Source organism: Festucalex cinctus, chromosome 8, assembly GCF_051991245.1.
Source record: "Festucalex cinctus isolate MCC-2025b chromosome 8, RoL_Fcin_1.0, whole genome shotgun sequence".
Classification (NCBI taxonomy): Eukaryota; Metazoa; Chordata; class Actinopteri; order Syngnathiformes; family Syngnathidae; genus Festucalex; species Festucalex cinctus.
In genome coordinates this window covers 12,670,242-12,694,379 of record NC_135418.1, presented here as the reverse complement: position 1 = coordinate 12,694,379, position 24,138 = coordinate 12,670,242, and the positions used below count along the sequence as shown (strand labels likewise).

The 24,138-nt window shown below is 41.1% G+C and overlaps 1 protein-coding gene and 1 long non-coding RNA gene across 9 annotated transcripts in view; one reads left to right on the top strand and one right to left on the bottom strand.

Moving 5' to 3' along the window:
- Window positions 1-290: 290 nt before the first annotated feature.
- Window positions 291-12,634, top strand: LOC144024558 (uncharacterized). The gene is made up of 3 exons (XR_013284804.1): window positions 291-510; window positions 2,825-2,956; window positions 12,442-12,634. It is a non-coding gene; the product is annotated as an uncharacterized LOC144024558 (long non-coding RNA).
- The window catches only part of magi1b (membrane associated guanylate kinase, WW and PDZ domain containing 1b), a 130,702-nt gene continuing 110,037 nt past the window's right edge, over window positions 3,474-24,138 (bottom strand). For 4 of the 8 annotated variants that reach the window (XM_077530951.1, XM_077530949.1, XM_077530950.1 and 1 more), the window contains 9 exons: window positions 23,223-23,314; window positions 22,872-23,064; window positions 20,786-21,166; window positions 18,806-19,009; window positions 14,250-14,343; window positions 13,003-13,090; window positions 12,202-12,345; window positions 9,143-9,281; window positions 3,474-5,379 (listed from right to left, as the gene is read on the bottom strand). In XM_077530951.1, coding sequence (XP_077387077.1) covers window positions 4,139-5,379; window positions 9,143-9,281; window positions 12,202-12,345; window positions 13,003-13,090; window positions 14,250-14,343; window positions 18,806-19,009; window positions 20,786-21,166; window positions 22,872-23,064; window positions 23,223-23,314 — 2,576 coding nt within the window. In that variant the 3' untranslated portion in view covers window positions 3,474-4,138. The other 4 variants (XM_077530957.1, XM_077530952.1, XM_077530954.1 and 1 more) reach the window with 4 other exon arrangements.

Below are 24,138 nucleotides of genomic sequence, written 5' to 3'. Positions count from 1 at the left end.
ATTTTCCCTTTATGTGTGGTCAAAATGCCATCAAAGTTGGTACTTTCATGCAAGTCTTGGCAGTGTTATTTAGGTACGTTAGCAACTCAGCATCTGCTAATTTAGCCGCCGTTTCCATCATTTATGCCGTATAAAGTCTTTAAGGTTTTTCATTAAATTCAACTGTGTAATATCTATTGAGGGGTTTGCCCTTTGTGCTAAAAATAGTAACATATCCCACAATCCCGTGCGGTGGGCCATTTTCAAAGGCTCTTGTTTTCCGAGAGGTACGCGTCCACGCTAACCTTGCTCTCGCAAGATGAATGTAACGTCATCGAATTTAGTACGATGGAGAAATATTCCGACTTACTCGACAAGGCTTTTTTTTTCTTATTTTTTTTTTTTTTAAAGGTACAAGGAGAAAAATCGCTGTGATCGGGGGTCAAGATCCATATCAGATCGACAAGTCTGAGGGGAGCAATGAGCATGACATCTTCCCAGCAGATGAGCCTCGATGCATACAAAGACTTGGTACATTATCTCTTTTTTTTCACCCCAGCCCATTTTACACTTTGAAGGACTTTCAGAGTCTAGAAAGCTATGACTGGTCAGGTGGTGCCGTTGAACATTCTCCAGTTGTCAAGTGCTGTATTATGAAGGAATTCAAATGTTTTCCCATCAAAATAAACACGTAATCACAAATCACATGTAATATTTCTCTTTTCTAAACATTACTGTAACAAATTAAGGGGAAGCTGACATTTTTTTAATTGATTATTTTCTTACACTTTTCTGTTAGACCAATAGACAACAAAATAGTACTGTTAAATAAATGCCTCATCCTCAAACATTCTGGACACAATTATAATGATAATTATAATAATTTTGACAATTATACTGATAATTTATTATACTGACACATTAAGTAAGATATTGACTCCATAATTTAAGAACAATTATCAATATGAGGTTCTCAGTTTACGTACATGGCTTCATTCTACAAGACGGCAGTGATCACTTGATCCACTTTCCGTAACACGCACACACACATTCATTTCATGGAAGTCGTGTCTTTAGTTATCAGCTTTCAACAAAACAAAACAAAACAAAATACAAAACAAAACAAAACACAAAACTATAAAAACTCACCTGAAATAAAATGATCCAAACAAACACGATCAGTTGATCGCAGCAATCCATGCTCGCCTTCGTCGTTCACTTAATTTTCTGTTCTCCTGTCAACAAATTACCTTAGAAATGTGATAAACACTTTTTATCTCTTCCACCGCTGTAGCAGTTAATAATAGCACACGTCGTAGGCATTATCACTCGAATTGTCAACAAGTGAGAGTATACCGCGGAGCTAACGCGTAGCAACACGAGCCTTTGAAAATGTCTGCCGGCAATGCATTGTGGGATATGCAGAAAAGGGCAAATCCTTCTATATCGAGCTACATCTACACAACGGATTGAGTAATTGACTCACCTGATATGAATTGATTGCTACACAAGCAATGAGGATCCCAAATCTTCCGTCTTGTTGCTGACTCTTTTTATGGCTGTGCATTGGTTCTTCTTTTGGTAGCCTGGAGAACGCTCAATCCTTTAATTTTCCTCTTCTCGTTGTGGCAGCTGGTCCACAACAGCTGTCAATCATTGTTAAAGTGTGGCGTTTGCCGTTTACGTTTAAGTGGCAGACGCGTTTTCTATGTTGCCAAAATGGCTGCGCTAACGGCCATTTTGGGACGTGTAAGGTCAACGTCCGGGTCTCTATGGCGTATATGCCACGGAAGAGGCGGGACTGTTTTTGTACATCAGTTTGTTTCCGGTTCGGTGTGCGACGTGTGGGCTGCGTCTAAAATACTTGTGCTTCCGACTTTCTGCCCCTGGTTGCGCGTTCGGAAACAAACTGATGTGCAAAATCACGTCCCGCCTCTTCCGTGGCATATACTCCATAGGCCACTGTTTCAGGCTTGCTTGGTTTTGTGGCACGGAAAGTCAAATTTAAACGTTAAATTTAAGGAAGCGACAAACTCAATCGGACAACACTCGGTCTGGCAGGCTGTTATAATTCAGAAAGTTAAGCTACAGTCTGTGGAGCTAATGGTGTAGCTAATTTACTGACAAGCTTTACCTTGTTACAGTGCAGTCTTGTTCATGGTATTTTCATAGCAGTGAAATATGTCTCATCCATTGACCCCTTTATAGAAAATATGACAGGTCTGACGAGAATTTTGAGACATACAATAGTTACACCTTATGTGTGCGCTAGATGACAATTTTAGTAATTAGTGTACAGTAAAATAATCTATAAGGGTGGTGGGGCAGAATCGGTACTAAGACCTAGCCAGAGGGTTAGAAGTAGTTTTGATCACCATTCGTTAGGTAATATTACATATGACGACACAGCAATACACACATTATATAAAGTATACATACCTGTACGTATTGTATTACTATATTCATTTCACATACATAAAGTAGACCCGCTAACATAGCTACAGAAAGTTAGAGGATTTTCTCTTCTGCATTTATGTCAGAATGGAAGCAATCTCCCTGTTCCAAACTCAAATTGGTATTGTCCCATCTTCTGCCCTCCTTTTTTTTTTTTTAAAGAAAAAAAGAAAAAAAGTGTGTGATTGACAGTCTGAATGCTGTGATCTAATAATACGTTTATGTTGCACCATGAGTTTAGTTAGCATGTTATTAGCAAGACCAAGTTCTGCCTCTCAATAAAGGCCATTTACCGCCTCACGCTTGGGAGAGCCCACGCTGCGGATTACAAAAACTCAAAACAACAATCAAATTCCACAACCATTTCCATTTTTTTTCCTTTTGTGAATAGGTCAACCTTTGTGGAGGTCTTTACCATCGCCCTCCAATATAGCTTTGGTGACAAAGGAGGAAGAGTGTGAAAGGGGCTTAGACGTGCAAGCCAAAGTGAGCAGCAAGAGGAAGTGAGGCCGACTGCACACACGTGAGCTTTGATGTTAAATCAAGATGGAAGCTCTTTGCTTCAAAGGCTTTATCTCAACAAACACGTTGGGCTAACAATGTCATCATCCTCCTTCCTTTGTCTTGGGTGCTCAAATACAGACCTCAAAGTTCACAAAGTCCATATGTAATCTTGACTTAAAGTACTGTCTCATACATCTGGCAGAAAGCTAGCTATATTCGTCGTACGAAATACATTAAAGATAAAAAGCTAGTTATTAGATGATTGCTTCTCAGCTGTGTATTTGATATGAAATGTGATTTTGAGGTCGTGTTTACAGGCACACGGCAAAAATAGATTCCTTATGAAGTAAAAATAGAAGTTGTTTCACAAACAGCCACTTGCTTCTCATCATTTTTTTTCTTAGCTTGTTTTGAAGAGTAGTCAGTAGGCTACAGCAGCTTCACCTTAGCTGTATAATGACGTTACTTAAAATGTGAATAGAATTGTGACAAAAAAAAAACCCAAACAAAAAACAAAACAAAACACATTTTCACCATTTGTTGAATATATTATTTTATTTTAACATCACCATCATTATAGTTTTAACTTTTAATTTCCCCTCCATTCATTTAAAATGATCAGCTCTGAATGTACACATACTGCAAACTGTCAAAAAATATACAAACAAATGCAGGCTTGTGCTATAGTCTGGCCAAATGTCTATAAAACAGTGGCATGGGGGGTTTGGGGGGTCAGAGAGAGACTGAAAGAAAGTGCAAGATAGAGAGTGAGACAGAAAGAGACCAGTAAAGACATGCACACCATAGGTAGGATTCTTGTGGAAAATTACAGACATTTCTTTTTTCTCCATTTCTTCATGTGCAGCACAAAATGCCTGCTAAGTATCAAATAAAACAAACAAATGGTTGTTAATGTAACTGTTAGGCACATCATTGTTTTTATGGTTTTATATTTTATGGAAAAGTGGATTATTCTAAACGTAGAATATCAATCCAAATCAAGGGGAAAAGGGGGGAATCATATGATAAAAAAACAAGTGAACCACACCGTCTTGCTTGTAACTCAACATTTGTTACATCAATTGATCAAAATCTGCGTGCAAGTTTGGTCTGCCGTGTGTACACAACTGCGCTTTACTTTCAAATAGCTTCATGGGTATGAATTATACGTAGTGGCTGTGATTGGAAGGCTGCCGCCCAATCAGATGCTCAGGTCTCTGGGGTTGTCCTTGTAGGTCTTCTTGGGCTCTGGCAGCACCGGCCTGGTGGAGCGACTGTTGTCGCTCTTCAGTGTGCTGTAGTATTCTCTCACCTTAGCCGCCACAAAGTTGTCGTCATCCTCTTCGTCCTCCGAATCTTCCCTTCTGGGGCTTCGGATCGGGGAGATGTCTCGTCCCAGGCTGCGGGTTCTGTATGGTTCTGGGGTTGATCCTCTGCTGGGGTAATAATTCCTGTCCCTGTCCGCCCTCTCGGGCGATCGCCCCCTCAGGAGCGAACTGTACCGCAGGTACGGCAAGTCGGAGTCGGAGTCGGGGGTGCGCACTCGGGGCAGGGAGGCGTTCTTGTAGGTGTCTCTAGGGTTGCGGGAAATGTCCCTCAGCAGGCTGTCCCCGCCGAAGGCTCTCTCCATGGTGGAGGCTCTCGTCAGGAGGCTGTCGTTCAGGATGGGACGATCCTCCCCGGCCTCCCTGTTGAGGCGGACCAGGGCGGGGGCTTCGCGCAGGACGCTACCCTCAAAATCGAGGCTAGGTTCAGGAGACCTTGACGGCTCCTTCAATACCACCGCGACAGGGGCGGAGGGCTTCTCGTTGCCGCGCTGCCTCGCTCCCGGCGGGGAGCCGTATCTGCGGTAGGGATCGGGGGAGCGACGGGTAGGGGAGCGTCGGTTGGGGGAGCGGTGGCGAGAGCGATGGGGTGACCTGTAGCGGGGAGGTGAGCGGTAAGGTGAGCGACGAGGTGAGCGATGAGGTGAACGGTGGCGCGAACGGTGGCGGGTGTGGTGACCGTGGTGGTGCCTTTCGGGGGAGCGACCGTGGCGCCGTCCCCCGTGACGGCCTTCCAGGGCGTTCTCTGCACTGCGTGAGCGTTTGTAAACCCTGTCAGGAGAGCGGTGGCGGCCGTGGTGGTGCCCGCTGGAATGGTGGCGCTGGTTGTATTTTTCCTTTTCATCCTTCTTCTTCTTGAACAGATTGATCTTTCTGGGAGATTTTGTCCTTTTGTGTTTTCCTGTGCCGGTTTTCTTATGAGGAGAGCGATGGCGGTGACGTGAGTGGTGCTTGCCAGTGCCCGAGGAGTGATGCGTCGTCGCCTCCTTCCTGGTCCGGGATGAGATTTGGGGTTCTGGGTTGTAGCTTTGTTCCGACGGCTCATTGAAGGGCACGGAGCTCACTTCCGCAGCGTTTTGTAACCCTGAGGCTGTGCTGCTGTCGTTATGGGTGCCGTCTGCAACACAGTGCGACATTCAGACCGGGCCGGGGTGGTCAAACATGCTTTCAACCAACAGCTCATGACTTGTGAAACAACGACCATGCGGAATGAAAGCCATTCGGATGCAGTTACCAGCAAGGATGGCGAGTTGTTAGATGGCACAGCGGCAGATTGAAAGAAAGAAACGTTAAAAGTCAGACGACAGTGGCACATCTGTGAAGCCGACGTTAATGAGAACAAACCTGCTCCCAGGTCTACTTGGGTTCGCGTCTGGAAGCGTGCATGGCTGACTGGTGGACATCAATGCGACTTTGTTGCTTGCTGAGGACACAGCTTGACTTCGACCATTAGCCATGCTCTGTCATGCACTATCATGATGCTGAAGACGCGATTCAAAGCAAGTTTGGATCTGAAAACGCGATTTCACGCAGGCCAGGGATGTAATGACTTAAGATTGTTGGACTGTGAACCTGTTACCACTGCATGTGCGTGTAAAAATATGTTCTCACCAGAATGAGTAAGAAGTCCTATACGATGGCGTCACTGTATTATGTTCTTGCTCCCTCGTGGGCACTGTGCAACCCACCCATCTTTAGCTTCCTCATATAATGGCTAGCAGAATAGATTTACTCAACAGGGAATAAAATAAAAAATATGGATAAGAATAAAACTGTACTTGGTCCAAATCAAGGTTATTTTAGCTAAGTAAAACTAATGACAAAAACTAACTAAAATTTAAAAAAATTCGTAAATGAAATAAAAACGAAAATGCTTTTAAAAAGTGAAAATTAACTGAAACTATATTTTATGTTTACAACACTAAAACTAACTTTGTTTCAGTCTTTGGTAATTAATTTAATGCATGACCCTTTGGGGATGATTTTAAATGTGATTTATTTTGATATTAATCAGAATAAGGACATCTGAAGTGTGTCACACGGAAGTGACATCATCGAGCAGTAGCCAATAGAAAAGCACCTTCAGATGATGTCACTCCCATGGTGTTTTTTTTTTTTTTTTTAAATATTGCGCACAAGTAATATACATTAAAGGCCCGGTCTGCCGGTTTCACTCAGGAAAAGGCACTTTTTAAACACAGGATTTAAACAAACAAACTACTTCTCAATTTACATATCTGGCCTTCTCTTAATGTCTGGTGGTGATTTTGTCCTAAACCCCCACCCTCCCAGCCTGTATTTTGCCATTTTGTGTTTGTTTTGTAAACATCAGGACGTTTCTGTGGAAAGACAGTGTTTACACTTCTGGGCTTCTTTAATGTGTGGTGGTGATTCGCAAACGGGGCCGGGCGAACGTGTCGGTTGCGTGACGTCACTCCCGTGGCAATTTGACAGTACGCATTTTTTTTCACTCACTCATTCACACATGTAAGCTTCTGTGAGTGAGTGAGTGAGTGAAAAAAAAAATAAATAATCCGTGCGTGCTGTCAAATTGCCGCGGGAGTGATGTCACAGCCGACAAATTCGCCTGGCCCCGGAAGCCCAGAAGTGTAGATTGTGAAAAAGTTCAGGGGAATAAATCCCGTATTTATATAGTGCATTTTCCTGAGTGAAAACAGGTGAGCTGTGATTGGTCGTTGCCTGAGCAACTGTGATGTCATCTTCTCAACTCGTTTATTTATATAGGGCTGTCAGTTAAAACCCATAAGATAGATAAAAATGGCTGAATTTTGCTACATAAATCATATTCCACAAATGTTATTTTAATCATAATGTCATGTTTAGACTAATGAAGTCACATAACATAATATGAAGAAATATTTAAGGTTGACTTCCCCTTTACAACGCAGTCTTCTTCATATTTATTTATTTATTTTTTTTGACTGGAGCAAATAATACTATGGAGCGTAGTCCAAAAAAAATACTCTAATCATTGCAGTTGCTTGGTTTTCACCAAAAATCTTACACAATTCTTGTGAGAACAGGTTTCACTTGTGCAAAACCTATTACTTTTGCTTTAGCTTCTACAGTACTGAGAACTTTTGTATTTGGCATTGTTACACAGACGTGAAAGGCTACAGCGAATAACGTGGCGGCAGTGCCGGCAATACATAGTGTGCGGATGGAGGATGGGGCTCGCGAGCACAGGCAAGTGATGCCACAGCACACAGACATCAGGATGGGGGAGCGGAGGACAGTTACAAACCGTGGTTTGATTTTGGAGGACAGAGGCCTCCCCCATCTTGTCATTTCTCAAACATGCAGTGAGATGGGGAGCCACCACCCCTGAAGGAAGACAACAGCCCAGCGCAATACCACACCGAGGAGGATAGAAACAGATAAAAGAGAAAGAGAAGTGGTTTTAGATCACTCAGAAGAAACTTCAAGAAAGATTGTCTATATTGATTTTCAATGGAAAAAAATGTTTATTTGACCAGCGAGTCATTCAGAATAAAGAGACAGTCCAGGAAGTTGCCCAAACCCTTCAGTGGAAACCAGCGTGTACAGAGAAAAGACCCGCAAACAGGTTCACACAGAAGCCCACACGCGCGCACACGCACACACAAAGCCACGAGCAAACATTTGGACACACAAGCAGCAAAGACGTCACCCTTCTGCAAAAATGTGACACTCGCGCACCCCCACAACAACAGCATATGAAGCAGTTTTACATCACTCACAGGAATCAACAGAAACAAACGTAAGCAAGGCTGTCAAAAGATTGTGCCAATGAATAATTACAAAATAAAAAATAAACAAACAAAAGAAAAAAAATGCAAGGTCACATGATGCCAAAGTTGTGCACGGAAAGACGAGCACATTTGTAGCGCAAATAAAATCACTTGTCAAGACAGGCAAACATAGCAAAAGCCAAAAAAATAAAATAAAAATAACTTTACATTGAACATGACTATCAATCAAGACTGCTCAAACAATAAAAAAAAAAAAAAAACTTCCCATAAATATTATGGAAAATAGACAAAGGAAAAAGATCCAATTTACACTGTTAACATGTTCATGCAGAAATAGACTTTTAACCATTTATATGTGGCTTTGCTTCAATGGCTCTGTACACAGAACAAAAATACTTGTAAAAATGCCTCTATTTGTTCATCTCTGTACAAAACTCTATATAGTGGGAGCAACTTACTCTTTGAATGTGGATGTGGATGGGTGGAGTTCCTATTGTCACAGCTTTCAATGATATTAACAGTGGGTGCAAAAACGATGGAATTGGTGAGTCATGTCAAGCATGTAAGTGAGGTTCTCTCTTTAGCCTTACATATTGGTTCCCACTTTCATTCCTTAGTTCAGTAGCTTACATTCACCTTCAATAAATATCATAAATATTTTGTGACACGTCCTGACAAAAGCTGTGTTCAAGAGTAACTCCCATTTTATTATGGGGATGCATTGGTCACGTTTTTTTTTTTCTCTTCTCTTCAAGTTGAGTTAGGGTTTGATGAGGAGCCATCACAACAAACATTTTCAGTAGAAGGTTGTCAAACCTTGTAAACAGTTTGTCTGGTCACAGACCCGCCACCGTTCTGGAAAGTCCCGGCAAAGAGTTTCTGCTTGAAGGTGAAAAGTGACAGTGGGATGACATGGAAAGTTTGGTGACAGCAGGACGGGCGACAGCACCCCAAAAATCCCAAAGCGCAAGCGTGACCTCCACCAGAAAGACACCAGACAACACCAACCCTGCCCCTCCCTGGGGGGTTTGTCCCATGGGTGGGCGACGTGGATGGAGACCCGCCACCGTCCGCCGGCTCAGGGTGTGAAGATGGGGGAAAATGGAATGTTTTCATAGATTGACCCACCATATTCGGGCACCGAGCCATCACCCCTCTTGAGCACCAGGTGGACACGTCGGCCTCCGCTCTTAATGAGCTCGATGGCTCGGGAGTGCTTCATGCCCTTAGTGCTCTCGCCGTTGATCTCCAAAATTTCGTCACCAACCTGGGGAGGTGGAAAGAGGACACAATGAGAATTAGGTGTGGGAATCTTTGACTGACTCACGTGTTGACTGTTCTGCGATTCGATTCCAAATTGATTTTCAATGAACTCTTTGACCGCCAAAAACGCTGAATAACATTTAGTAAAATCACGATGTATGCCGCCATAAACGTTAAATGACGTCAATCACATTTTTTTTTTTTTAACTCAATGGCCAGTGCAACGTCTAAAGTGCAGCGCTGCCGAGTCAATGGGTTGTGGAATCAAAAACACCCACTAACTATGGCCAGCAGATGGCAATATCGTATCACTTTTCAATGGGCTGCCGGTGTATGGAATTACAATGAAACATGACGGAATCTGATGAAATAGAACGTTTTCAAGGATGACGTGAATGATCAAAGCCTCTGTCACATTAATTAAACCTAATTCACAGAGCGTCACTAAACAGAAAATATTAGTGTCAAAGTCACTATTGTGGAGAAAATTTATCTTTTCACAAAAAGCTTGTTATTTCCTATCTTTTCAGTTTTCACTCAATGTCACTTAAATGACCTATTTTCAAATGGTGATTACTAAAGAATGGAATAAGGTCAAAACGTACTATTTCTTCGAATGAAAGAATGGAATGCAATCTTTCATGTGGTCCCCACGTTGTATATGCATCAAAAGAACACAATATTCTGTTTGCCTTGAAAATTAGTTAAAATGCTTGAAATCAGCTGGCACTGTGGATTTTGATAACGTGTGGCAGTAAAAGAGTTCAGAACAATTTTGATACAAAATGTTTTGATTGATAACGATTTCTGCCTCAATTTAAAAAAGTGCAAAGAATCGTCATGATCTACTCCAGTCTGGTTTGCAATACAGAATGACAATTGGAGACATTTATTTATTTATTTATTAAGTTTTGAATTGTAAGGAAATTCTTTTTCCACAAAAACAGTGTGTGGACCACAACTGGTATTCTTAGCTAGCTATAAATTTATCGTCTTTACGGTATATTCTGTCCTCCCTGAGCAGACTGACTATTCCTGGCTCATAGCACATGCTTGGTCTACCTCACTTCCTGTAATGTGTTCCCTCACTCTAATCAGTCCCCCAAGCAACATGAATTCAAACTAACAATTCTATTTTTACAGTATCAACCCATTTATTACACTCCAGTTGAGGTTAACTGTAAATATAACGCAAAAAATGAAGAAAATTACACGCAGTGCACACTTAAATGTAAACACACTGTTTAGCTTGTTTCCCCGAACGTAGCTAGCTCAAGGCTAATGCACAATGGATCGTGCCACGTTAACGTTAATTAACGCGCTACTCGCGGCACTTTTATCACTCAAAGAACGGCAGTTCGTACAACACGCTTCAGGAATGCATAAAAACATGTTAACATTACTCACTAGCATATGCTCTTTCTACGCTGCATAAAACAACTTTTATTGGCATAACCTGATTAGGACTTTTTCCTTCTACTCTCTAATGTAGCAACAACTTAACAGTGTATCAGAACGCGCGAAACCACACTGCCCCTAAGTGGCCAAATCTGGTACAACATGAACAGCATTCCCAACTAGACTAAGTGCAATTTCTGGAGAAATTGCGTGGGACTGCTGAAAGCTGAATGCTAAGATTTGAATGCATGCGGAATGCTTATGAGGAAAATTGAGAGATAAATGACCAAATTATCACCTCCTGGTTACTGGACAATGCACTTTACCAACTGTGCCACCAAGCAGTGTAAGACACCTGGTAATGATCATAAGTTATATGTATGGAAGTGGGCGTGGAAAGTGATACTGAGAAAAAGTTCAGTGTCAGTCCTATTGGAAATGAATGGGAAAAAGTTGATATTACAAGTTAAATTGTGCAAATACTGCAAGTAATGTGGATTCAGACGATATATAACCTGGTAGGCGTGAATTTTTGAAGCTAGTTGAAATTTGAACAGTGTAAATTGGAAGTATTATATGGGAGTTGTTACACGGCAAAAAGTGTGGAGAAAATAAATTACAATAACATATGTGGGAATGAGGCACACACAAGTGCAAGACAGTATAAAATAATTTATTTAAAATCGATTCTTAATCGCACTATATGGGATTTTTTTTTTTTTTTTTTTTTTTTTGGCACACCGCTAATGAGAATACAAGTGAGTGGGAGGCAGGGAGGATAGGTGATGTAGTGTGACAAGCAGACGAGGTGTGAATCAGAGTAAGAGGAGGCAGCAACACAATAACGTGCAAAGCAGCAGAAAGGGGACGAAAGTACACAAGAGTAAGGCCGACAGATACCAAGCTCAAAAGAGATGTGGTGACAGAGGGAAGGAGAGAATGGCGGAAAAACACCGAAGGTTACACATCCAATCCTCTAAACTTGCTTTGATTTTCTCTCACGAAACCTGCAGTTTCAACAGTTTGTCACAAATGTGATGCAGAGAGAAATAAGGGGAATAAAAACAGAAGGTAACACTTTCTTCCTGCCAACTTCCTTCCCATATCGTTATCTCAGAAAGCTAAAGGGAATTCCTCAGAGGGACAATATGGATCCTGATGATATTTCTGTGCCTCACCTCACTGCTCACCATTATACTAAACTGCATGTCAAAATCCAACAAGCAAGTAGGGAATAGCAACTAGTATAGCCAATCAAATAAAAAGCTTGCACAAAGTGTTCTCCAGGTCGTACGAGTTCATAAAGACCAGTAATTCATTAAATCTATGTAAGTTTGTAGTTTGAGGCATGACTGAGTGCCATGGTTTAGTTGAGTTTTTCCTTCACTGCCCATCTCCAAAACAGAGACATTCATATACTCTTGATAATACCAACACAATATTCCACCTGTAAGGTGCTAATAAATGAATTTAGTGTGACATATTATCTTTGTGGTGATTATTTGTGCTTCGTATGAAATCCTTACCCTCATTTTCCCGTTGCGGACAGCTGCTCCATCTTCCGCTAGTCTCAGTACGTAAAGGTCCATGTTATATTCCCTGCCTCCCCGCAGACTGAAGCCAAAGCCTTTGCTGTCTCTCTCCAGGTCGGCTGAGTAAAACTCTGAATCCTAATAGAGGCAGACCAACAAAGAAAGGGGGAAAACAAAGTTGCATCAAGGTCACTTTTGTGAATCAGATATAAAGGTATGTGCTTTTTCTTTCAGGTGGGCTCCAATTTCAGCGGCATGGAACAAAGACCACCCTCAGTCAAGTCACACCTGTATGTATACTATATACGTGTGTATTTGGGTGTACATCAGGTGTAAGAATTGTGAATAATTGATGGGCTGAGCTCCAGGCGGAGAACCAGAGTGGTGTCTCAGTGCATTGCAAGGACAGGCAGACAGCTCCTCTCGTCCTCGCACCTTCCTAATCTTCTCTGCTGAGCGATCAATGCTATCTGGAGGAGCCATCTCCACGTAGCGCCACATTAATTCAGCAGGGCGCATGGCAGACGGAGGGGTTACTTGGAAAGCATGCAGGATTTTCTTAATGCAAAAAAATAAATACATCTGATAATGCCAGCAGGAGAAATACCCAAGTAAATAAAAATACACCTTGTTTGTCCTTGTGTTGGGAAGTAGAGGGATTAGTCACTGCACTGATGCTTAGAGGACAAATGAGTTATGTGGCAAGTAAGAGCTTCATGGACATGCGCGGTGATGCTAGTACGTTCCAGGGTATTGGACAGACAGACGGACGGACAGACAGGTCTCATTTCTTACCTGGGCAGAGACTTGTGTTGGGAGCTGTGGGGGAGGCGCTTGAGGGGCTTTGAAGTCAAATGACTCCTGTTTTGGTTTGGTATTGGTTCTGAAACAAATATTGCAGACATGATAAACTATTCAAATTGTTTTGATATGCTAAACCAATCACTTCATTAGGTTCATATCAGTGTTGTTTTTGCCATCAGTGCCGAAATCATGTCTTTGATGCCTCTTTTTCATAACGATAACGTGACATGATGAATTACATGGCTCTTCGATGACCAAAACAAAGATCAGAAAGATTTACTACAGGGTGGGTTCCAGCCATGTAGATAATACTAACATAAATATCAAATAGGTTTGCTTGTTTGATAAGGTCAAAATTATGTGTCTCATTGTAAACACATTATGAGTATTTGTTTTGAGTCCCCCCCCCCCCCCCCCCCCTTCCTGAAGCCTCAACTAAACACCATTACATATAGGAATTACTAAAATGTAACTAAAACAATAAGCATTTTCATCCAAAAAATAAAAAATAAAAACCAGAATGGCAGCCAAAACCAACACTGGTACGAATGCATAGCACAAACTTCTGTATTTAAAAAAAAAAAAAAAAAAGCCCAAACAAACAAGAACAGCAGCAAAACCCACATGTTTATACAATCTTTTTTAGTGTGTCCATTTTTTCCAGATAGAGGTCTTGGCTAGATTGTGAAGGTGGAGCTAATGTTGTGGCCGGTAGTTGATATTTTCTTAATGGCATTGTATACCATTAAGGAAATACAATTATTTATTCATTCCCTAGTCAGTTTAGTTTTTGGGTTTAATTTTTATAAGCAGACAGTTAACAGATATTCTGAATATTTGCCATTTAGCCAGTGTTACATTTTGTACACTATTCATCCCTTCATTCATTCCCTTAACAGGATGAACAATAAAAATAATGGATGGATGGACAATTATTAATTCATACCCCTGTAAACTTGATCGATTGGCTATGCACGTAATAAAAAACGTATGACTTATTTTGCACATGGTATTAAAACAGGAGTGGAAATAGCCAATTTTATTAAAATAAAATAATAATAAATAAATAAATTAATAAATAAAAAATAAAAATGTAATTTACAACTAAAAGTTACCCATTCACAAAATAAATGTCGAAAATGACATTTTATATTCATCCGGTAAAACACATTTACTTTTATGAAATAAAATCCACTATTTTTCACATCTTGATTCCGATAAACAAAGTTGGAATTTACCTGGCCTCTGGTGCTGCCTGTTGCTGGGCTGTGTGAGTGGTGGTTATAGTGGCAATCTTCTCCGCATTGGTCAATAAAGATGCATTTGATGATTCTGAAGGCGACAGAAAAAGGCAATTTGTCAGAGGAAGCTGCAATGTGTTAAATGAACAGCAGTTGTCAACAGTTGTTGATTAAAGTTATTTTGTTTTCTTTTTTTTTAAAGCTACACTGAGAGCCCAACAGCAATGACCCCCGGCACGGAAGAAAGTTGCTTGTTTCGAGCAAGCAGAGCAATATAACGTGTTCATTTATTCTGTCAAGCTGTCTGTCAAACAGCATTTTATCTGCAAGAGGCATATGTCTCGCACCCAAACACTTTGTGCCCAAGCTGTGATTGATCAAACAACAAACATGCGCTTGTAGCCTTAAAGCTTTTGCATATTTTGCCTGTTATCGTGCCACAGCTTCAATCACAGAATGTTATCGGTGAATCAGAATGAGTTTCAACTCCGAAAACAGGGGACCACATCATTACTCTTGCTACAAGAACAATGCAATCTTAATCAGGTGTCGACAGGTACCCTGTGATTGGAATTCTTTCCTGCTCTCTCCGCAGCTCCCCGATACTCTCATTTCTTTCTTTGGCTTCAGTATTCATGTCCACTTGTTGCTTGAACTTGTCCCCACATTCAAAATGTATAAGAGGAGAGGATGAATAGTTCTTGTTTGGTACTCAGCACAAAAGCGTGGACACCATTTTCTGGCACGTACAGCAAAATCGGCTACTCTCTCATAAAATGGCCGTTTGTCTGTGTAAAGCCTTTTCCATCTGTTCAGTGGCATCAATTCGCCCCCGACCTTCTGTTCTGCTGCCCTCCCTCCATTTAGCTCTCCCCCAGCTGCTTTCTGTCCGGAAATTAATTGAATAAGCTCTCGCCGCCATCTTTTTTCCACTCGTGTCTGACTACATTTCATACTCCACGGCACGTTTGTTTTACGCTGCCTCTTTCAGATGTACTCGGCAGCGTGGATTGACTAAGACAAAATAGGAAAAACGAGGAATATGAGGAAACGGGAGTGGAGAAGGTATGTAACACAACGTAACCTGTTGTTCTTACAAGCATCTTATTGTTTATAGAAAGAAACAACATGATTAAATCTTTAGATGCATGCTGGAAAGCTAAACTGCGCTTGGTCTACATCGTACATCTTAGCTGCAGAGGCTTTAATGGCGGTACTACGGCCGGTGGTCACTGTGCCCCAGAAGAGAGTCCAAGCCGTCGACTCATAAGTCAGTGTCAGTGAAAACGATCCCAAACTCGCTTATCTCAGTGGAGTCGCTTTGCTCTGCTATTTATTCACGTCAGAAAGTTAAGCGAACTGAACAACAACAAAAGGCCAGTCCAGCCATGTGGAAACACTGACAGAGAATTTAGACACACAAACCACAATCTTCTCCCGGCCCTCTTTATGTCTCTGGTGTCAGTCACACTCCACATAAACGACAACTTTTCGACAAAGCGTGCAGCTATTTCCCCCTCACGCTTGGCTCCCACTTGCTCGTCTCCTTGGCAGAGCAATTTTGGATCACTGTTCTTAACAGCCCATCAGCGGGCCAAAAAAAATAAAAATAAATAAAAAAAATACTTCAACCATTAGAAATGAGCTGGAAGTGAGTGGCGAGAAGACAAATAGGTCCAATTTCTACCAGTGCACAGATTGACAGGAATTGTTGGCTTCGTTGCGCGCACAAATACTCAAACAATATTTGTATAGCATGCCAGATTCATCCGTCAGCGCAAAGTGAGGAGAACAACACACACAATCCATCAACTTTCCATAAAAAAAGAAATGCAGGCACCATTAAAAAATAAATAAGTAAGGTGTTTGGATGAAGGGCATGTCCATCACATCCATGATGAGCCAATCAGATCAACACATATGGCCAAGAGCAAACTACGCAGATTAGTGTCGAATGAGAGAAATATTTTTTTCTCTGACTGTTGATCTTTGCTTCACTTTGAGTTAAGTTTTGATAGAAAAGAAAAAAAAACTGTTACTATGGCAGCATCATGAAGTTCACTCTAGCTTCCGTGGTACAGACGCTAATATCAGTATTTTGATAAATTCACCGGCCCATATCTGAAATTAAAACACAAGAGCTCAGGTGCAATACTTGCTCAATATATTAGTATAATGTTCAAAATTTCAGACGGATACCAGTACAAGTACTCAACTCTAGTAGTCAACGATACCAAGTACTGTATTGATACCACTTAGCACTTATGATACATATAAGTTCTCCCAAAAATGAGGACAGAGGATTTTAAAGAAGACCCAATATAGCATTTTTCCTTTCTAATGTCTACTTACTGATTTTAAGATGGCCACAAAATGGCTGCCAATGTATTGGCCACTGTCATGAATACCAATACCTTGAAATAAGGCTGCTTAGCAGCCCAATACGGATGCCTGGTATCAGTACTCGCCCATTCCTACATGTGTTGGTTCTGAAGCATATTTCTCTAAGTTGTGACTGTGCGAGACGGCAAGAAGCTGGCACAAGAGTTTCCATAGTGCACTTGAATGCATCAGAGTAAAGTGAAATGTGATAAACCCTGTGCTTTCGACAACTTTGATGAATTATTACAGCTCGCAGCCAGAATTGTTGAAAGCTAAGTTTTCATATATTCAAATGATGTTTTCATTAATGTTGTTTCACAGTTGTGGTAGACAGCAAAGGTAATTCCACTACTTAAAAACAATATAGAGCAGTTTTCAGGACCAGAGAGTAGACCAGTAAGTATTCTATCCGTCTTGGGTGAGATGTATTTAAATTAGTATAGAATAATATTTAAACAAATTCAGCAGTATTTCAAAGACAAATGCATTCATTCTGATTTACAGTATGCTAATAAAGTAGGATTTTGTAAATGTACAGCTCTCACTAATGACTGGTTAAACTATATTGCTAGGAATTTAATAGTAGGCACTGTACTGTTAAATTGAAGTGAAGCTTTTGATATTATTAACCATGAGTTATTACTGAGGATGCGTCGAGTCTAAAGGTTTAAATACACAGCAGTACATTTTATGGGAAGCTATTTGTCATAAAAGAAAAACACAGCATTTTTTTTTTTTACTGGCACACTGTCGAACATCCTTATACTTGAAACTGGTATTCCATAAAGGTAGGTGTATTGGACCTCCCTTTTATTCCATTTCATTAACAATGTAAAATATGTATTTACAAAAATGCAAGTATAACAATGTATGCAGATGTTATCACTATGTATTGCTCTGCAGAATGTATTGAGGGCTTGCTTCAAGATGAACAGGCTAGCTGGGTCAATGAGAACAAACTAAAACTTAATGTTTTGAAGACAATGTGTATTGTTTTTGGTTCCAAACATGCCATAAGGTTGGATCCTAAACTATGTCATTCTGTTAATAGGGATGTAACGATATCCAAACATCACGATACAATATCACGATATGAAGGTCACAACACGATAATTATCACAATATTGTGGGGGGGTTGGTGATATTTAAATAACATCACAATATTGTAAAAAAACAAAAAAAAGAACAACAAAAAAAAGAGCTCATACTAAATAAAGCACAATATTGTGCTTTTGTTCATAACAGCAATGCATATAAACCGCCTGCAATCTCTAATAACAATATTGAGGCACTTACTTGCTAATGCAAGCACACATTGATCGCTTCACAAGAAAATTAGGTTCCCCTTCATCTGACAATTAGCATAGATTTTAAACATAGAAGGCCAAAACATCCCTAATGAAAATTTAATTGCACTAATAAAATAGCCACTAGACGGTGCTAGAACTGCACAAATGGAAATCAACCTGACTTTTTTAACAGATGTGTTCCTTTTAAATATTGTGAGCATGACGACGACGACGATATTGTGGCAGTTTTCATATCACGATATCACGATATTGCCCTGATCGTTACATCCCTATCTGTCAATGGGGTTGCCATAGAACAGGTTAGAAAAGCCAAACTGTTGGGAGTTACTGGTGATGAAACATTATATGGTCTTCTCACATTAGTGTCTAAAATGTGCATTTTTTATTTATACACTTTGGAATATTTAGGTGAAAGATGGACCTTATGTTGATTTAGTAATTATTTGTCTGTAATTTCTGAGGGACCCCAGGAAGATGGTGAAAACTAACTAAGATCCCATCTTAACCAATACTAGCGTAATGTCACCCACTCATGCAGGCTTTCACACAGACTATACATTTCCGGATTTGGCAGCGAGCAAACGAGACTCAACCAAATGTTCAGCCGCCTGCTGCCAACCCAAACAAATACAGTTTATGAAATATATTGCAATCACTGCTTTTCAAGATGTATTGTGGGACACACCGAGGGCACAATAATCTGCACTCACTTCACCACACATTCAAACGGCGGTGCAAAATGGTGAACTCACTATAGGGCACTATATAGTAGCGAGAGAGTGATTCTGAACACAGCCCTGGTTAAATATTGATTTAAGATGTCGGGCTGCCTGAAAATGCTGAGCAGCTGTTTCGACTCACCGTCTCCAGGAATGATGCGTAGCGTAACAGTATTCCCGGCCTCCTTGATGAGGTTGACGATGTCCGAGTGGGACTTGTTGGTGATGGAGCACGAGTTCACTGCCAGGATGCGATCGCCGACCTTCAACTTCCCACAGCGGTCTGCGGGGCTTCCCTCAATGATCCGCCCTATTTTGTGAGGCATGGCCACACATGCATTGCCAGCTATGGTCACCGATAGATATGATGTGATGCATATATCATAGTGTATGTGTGAATTATTGTGGTGGAGGGGAAAAAGAAGATAGGTGGGAAACAGGGAAGGAAGAAGACAGAAAAAGAAGGTTAAGCGTTAATTCACCGGCAGCCAAAAGTAAAGCCAAAGACACAGAGGAGTTGATCAGAAAACTAGCAAAGCAGAATGCAATTGGCCAAGACAGGAAATATGCTCTGCAAATAAACCTTTCATATTAGTTTTGCCTATTGCCTTTCAAAAATCATGTTTCTTTAATGTGTCCTTGCACCCAAATTCTAAAATGGATTTTTTTTTTTCACGAGTCTCTCCCTGCGGTGAAAATCTGATCATGAAAAAAACAAACTGATGTCGTCTGCAACACGGAGCGTCTCACCTGCACGACGCAGGAGATGACAAACACGCATCTGAGCTGAAATCTTCCCAACTGCCTCAAGGGTCCCCTGTCTCCCTTTTCTCACCGAAGTCTGACAGCTGTCACTGCATAGTGCGCTAACTCTATCATCGTCTTGCTTTTCATCAATGCCTCCTCAACCACCATCTACATTTTTAGCTTGAAAAAAAACAACTTCGGCTGCAAAACGTCAAGTCACTTGAACGAAACTCTATGTAAATTAAGATTCAGAGAAGTTTGTTTATACCTGCGGGAACAATTTACGTTGGTCCCTGACACCAGCGTTAGCAAAATTTGCTCCCACATGTTTCCATCAGACTTTGCATACATGTCTTTTACTATGAGAAAAAGCTTTTCTACTGGCCAGTGAAAGGAAGCTTTGCTTCTTTGTGAGCCAAATGTGGAGAGCTGTGCAGTTTTTCAGTCCACCCACACAGAGAGAATGCACGCATAGAGAGCAGTAAAATACCTAAGTGGCGTAGACAGGAAATCATGACAATAGGGCCAAGAGCGTATTGCATAAATAAAAAATAAAAAAAATACACAACTAGCTTAAAAAAAAAAAAGTGAAGTGTGGCCCAAAATGCTACCTGTCTGCACTCTGCACTGTAGCTAGTAACAACTAAAAGCTTGTCGAGGTAATTTATTTTGCTTAAAGGCCTGGTCTGCCGTTTTCATTCAGGAAAAGGCGCTTTTTAAATACAGGATTTAAACAAACAAAACTACTTTACAGCTATGGGCTTCTCTTAATGTCTGGTGGTGATTTTTTCCTTCTTTTTCCACAGAAACGTCCCGCTGTTTACAAAACAAACACAAAATGGCAACATGACAAACAGGACAAAATCACCACCAGACATTAAGAGAAGCCCATAGCTGCAAATTGAGAAGTAGTTTGTTTAAATCCTGTATTTTAAAAAAGCACCTTTTCCTGAGTGAAAACGGCAGACCGGGCCTTTAAAGAAGTATCTCAAATTCAGATAAGTGGAAGAAAATAGATGGATGGACAGTACTTCTCATTATGTTGTCATTGTCACTTAGCTGTGGAGCTATTTAAGTTGGGCTGAATAATACAAGTGCCTTATGTAAGGCCCACTTCACTTGTGATCAATTATGAAGGCCGTGTGTGGATAAAGCAGCAGCTGCGAGCAAAGAAAAGGTTTACAAGTTTGACTCATACAAGACTGAAAGATGAAATGTTTGGATTTCAATTGCAAGCACACCGTTGCTGTGGTGATTTGTGGATGACAACTGCCCATAAAGATAATAGGAGCATAAAAGACCCCGGTGATAAAGAAAAGTGTGCTTCATATTCCATGTAAAAAAAGATAAAAGTGCAAAGTGAGGCTCAACGTACCAAACGTGGTGCCAGCCTCGGGGCGCGAAACGGACGACACGATGACGAATCCAAAGCCCTCGTTCTCACCGCGGCGGATCTCCACGTCGTAAGGCTGCAAGGTGGTGACGGGGGCGCCGGAGTTCACGTTGGCGGGCTGTGACGAGGTGGTGGCAGCTGCCGCGGCGGCCACACCGGCATTGTTAGCACTTCCCCCGGCCCCGCCGCCACCTCCCCCGCTGCCGATGCCAGAGGTGGAGCCGCTGCCGGAGCTGACGGTGTTGAGGGAATTCTGACTGCCCTGCGGGGTTCGCTTTCCGATCTCCTCCGTCAGGCTGGGTGCCTGGGTGCTGCTGTGGTGGGATGAGGCGGGCGACGGAGGCACGTCTCCTTCAGCTTTTACTTCAGATGGCAGAAAAGGAAAGATGTGGATATAAAAAAAAGTTGTATGTTATAATTAGTGATAGACTGATATGGCTTTTTGAAGGCCGATATCAATTATTGGTCGTCAAGGAGGATGATAACCGATATTTCAAACTGATATTCGTTTGTAGTAAAACGGAATATATTAGTGTAGAAACCTAATTTTAAACTACAGGTCGATTCAAAACGAATGACCCAATTTCATGATCAAATATTTTGTGAGTAAAATTATGAATTAGAATGAGAGTGTTTGAAAGATCAGATTTACCATTTTCCTATAATTGTCACATGACACTGACAGACTCATGCGTCTGGCTGCGACAGCAAAAAAAAAAAAAAAAAAAAAAGGTCTTTGTGCTTGACCTCCTAAGATCTCCTGACCTCACAGTTTGTGATTTTTTCTCTCTGGGGGTTTGCAAAAGATAAAGTCTTTGTTCCGCCATTACCAACTGACCTGGAAAACTGAAAACATCGAATAACAACAGCAATCAATTCAATTGATCCCGATGTGCTTCAACATGTTTGGGAAGAATTCTCATATCGTATTGATGTTGTTCATGCTGCAAGGGGAGACCATATTGAGCACTTGTAACATGTGAAATAAAACTTGACTGTTAGTAGAATACTTAATAACTTATTGTTATTTTTTGCTATTTTTCCTTCATAGAATATTTTTGACCATGAAATGGGGTCATTCTTTTTTAATCACCCAGGATATTGACAGCTTTGTTTAATTAAAAATTATAACAAAAATTGCAGGATGCGCCCAGGATTATTAGCATGTGTTGAGCTAAATTAAATACTAAACAAGTAAATAGTTCCCTAAAGTTTTCTACCATAAATCAAGTTTCCAAAATGTCAACATTTTAACTTTTACTCAACATTTTAAAAGTTCCCCGTTTCTCAATGTACGACAAATACATGTGAAAGTAGCCAATTTTGGATTTTCGTCAGGGTTCGTAAAAGGTTTCAAAAGATCTATGCAGACAGTGAAAAATTGTCTGAATATGTTTGCGACAAGTAAAAGCTCTCTGTGAACATCTTACAAATCATGATGAAAACACTAACCACTACGTTCGCAAGCATTCACCTCTCTGTCAGATACCAACCAGCTTTATCAGCCTTCAGATTCGTAAAAAGGCCGACGCTGGTATTTGTCAAAATGCCAAATATCGGCACCGATAATCAGCCTGGCCGATAATCAGTGTATCCATATATTAAATATAAGAAGTGATACGAAGTAAGAAGTGATAAACTGTGGACACAGATGACATGAAGCCATTACCACCCTAACACAACTCATTTTTGCAGAAAGTTGATCTCTCTAACAATCTCTCAACTACCAGATAAAGAAGAGTGCCCGCTTGATCTATCCGGACATTTCATTCCACATTTCATTTCCTGTACAGCAACGAGGGCATTTCATATTCTTGATGCTCGAAGCAGGCCGAAGGTTTACCGGCCACTCCATCAATTTTATCGGCCTTTCTTTATCAATATGTTGAGGAGTGGAGCCTGACACTTATCTGGCCAATAGCAAAGAAGAGAGACATGTGCTAATGCTAACCTTGGGCCTCAGCGAGGCTTTTTCCAGCTAAATACAGCTAAGCGACGCTAACGTTTTCCTACCATTCCCAATTGTAGAAGATGGTCTAAATATTACAGATTTGCTCTGGATGCGTACCAGCGTAATTTGTTTTGCGTCGCACGGTGAGGTTAACGTGACCCTGCTTGGCCGCTTGCTGCATCAGTTGCACCACCAGTTGGTGCGACTTGCCCACCACGGCTGTGCCGTCCACGCATATGAGCTCATCGCCTGACCTCAGGCGTCCATCCTCGTCTGCTGCTCCGTACTTCACGATGTGGCCAATGTAGATCTAAAAGACAAGCATACATAAGCGTAAAGATTAATGAATGTGCTACTCAGAATTTCCTTATTTAGAAAAAAACATCTTCAAATTCCTTTCTAAACAATACAAGATCAAATGAAACACAAAAACAAAATTCATCTATCATAAAAAAGTGTGATACTTACTGGCTCTCCTTCCTCGTTCCCTCCAAGAATTCTGAAGCCAAACCCTGTGTCCTTCCTCCACAGGAAAATATCCTGCTCCTGGAAGTCTGGAACTGGAAAGATCAACACAACATCAGTAATCTAGAGCAGCACATTATTCGAAAAGTCAGCCAAGAGATGGAATTCACACTCGCATGCATGCCCATTGAATGCAACTCCAGCATGAATCTCAGGAGGGAAGGTTTGTCATAATAATAATCATAATGAATGCTGATATTGATATGGCCATAAGGTAGGCAATGTTTACAGTGAGGAAAACCAATTGTGCATATAATCAACATCGCAGCTGAGCTTTGTGAAAAGAAATAACTTCACAAGCAAACTGTCTGGATGCTTTGACAAAAAAACAAAACAAAACAAAACAAAACAAAAAACGCAGGCTATCAAAGAACAGACGGATCTATCTTGGATTAAGTGTGATTCTTTTGTCTCAAATACAATCCCGACTACCAAACTTTCATTATTCTTTACGAACCATCTCAACACCAACATTTCTAACGGGCAATATACTGAAACATGCAGCAATGGAATATTTATAATTCCGCACAGGGTTTGGCAAGGGTCATAGGCCACGCCCATCAATAAGAAAAGAAGCTGGCAGTGCTGTGTGTGTTTGTGTCTACTACAAAGACCCTGTGCAACAATAGAATGACTTGCGATGCAGCAACTGACAGCTCATTGTTAATTTAGAGAAAAAAAGTGAGAGCCTGAGGGTGCGTACGTCTTTGCGCGCTGTCCTCTGCATAAATGGTCATCCGATTCTAAATTGTTAACGCGATTGCACTTATTTATGCAGGAATTTGTATGACTGCAGCTGTGCAGACCTCTGAGCAAAGCGGCAAGGAGATTTTCCTTGTCAAGGTCACCAAAGCCACGA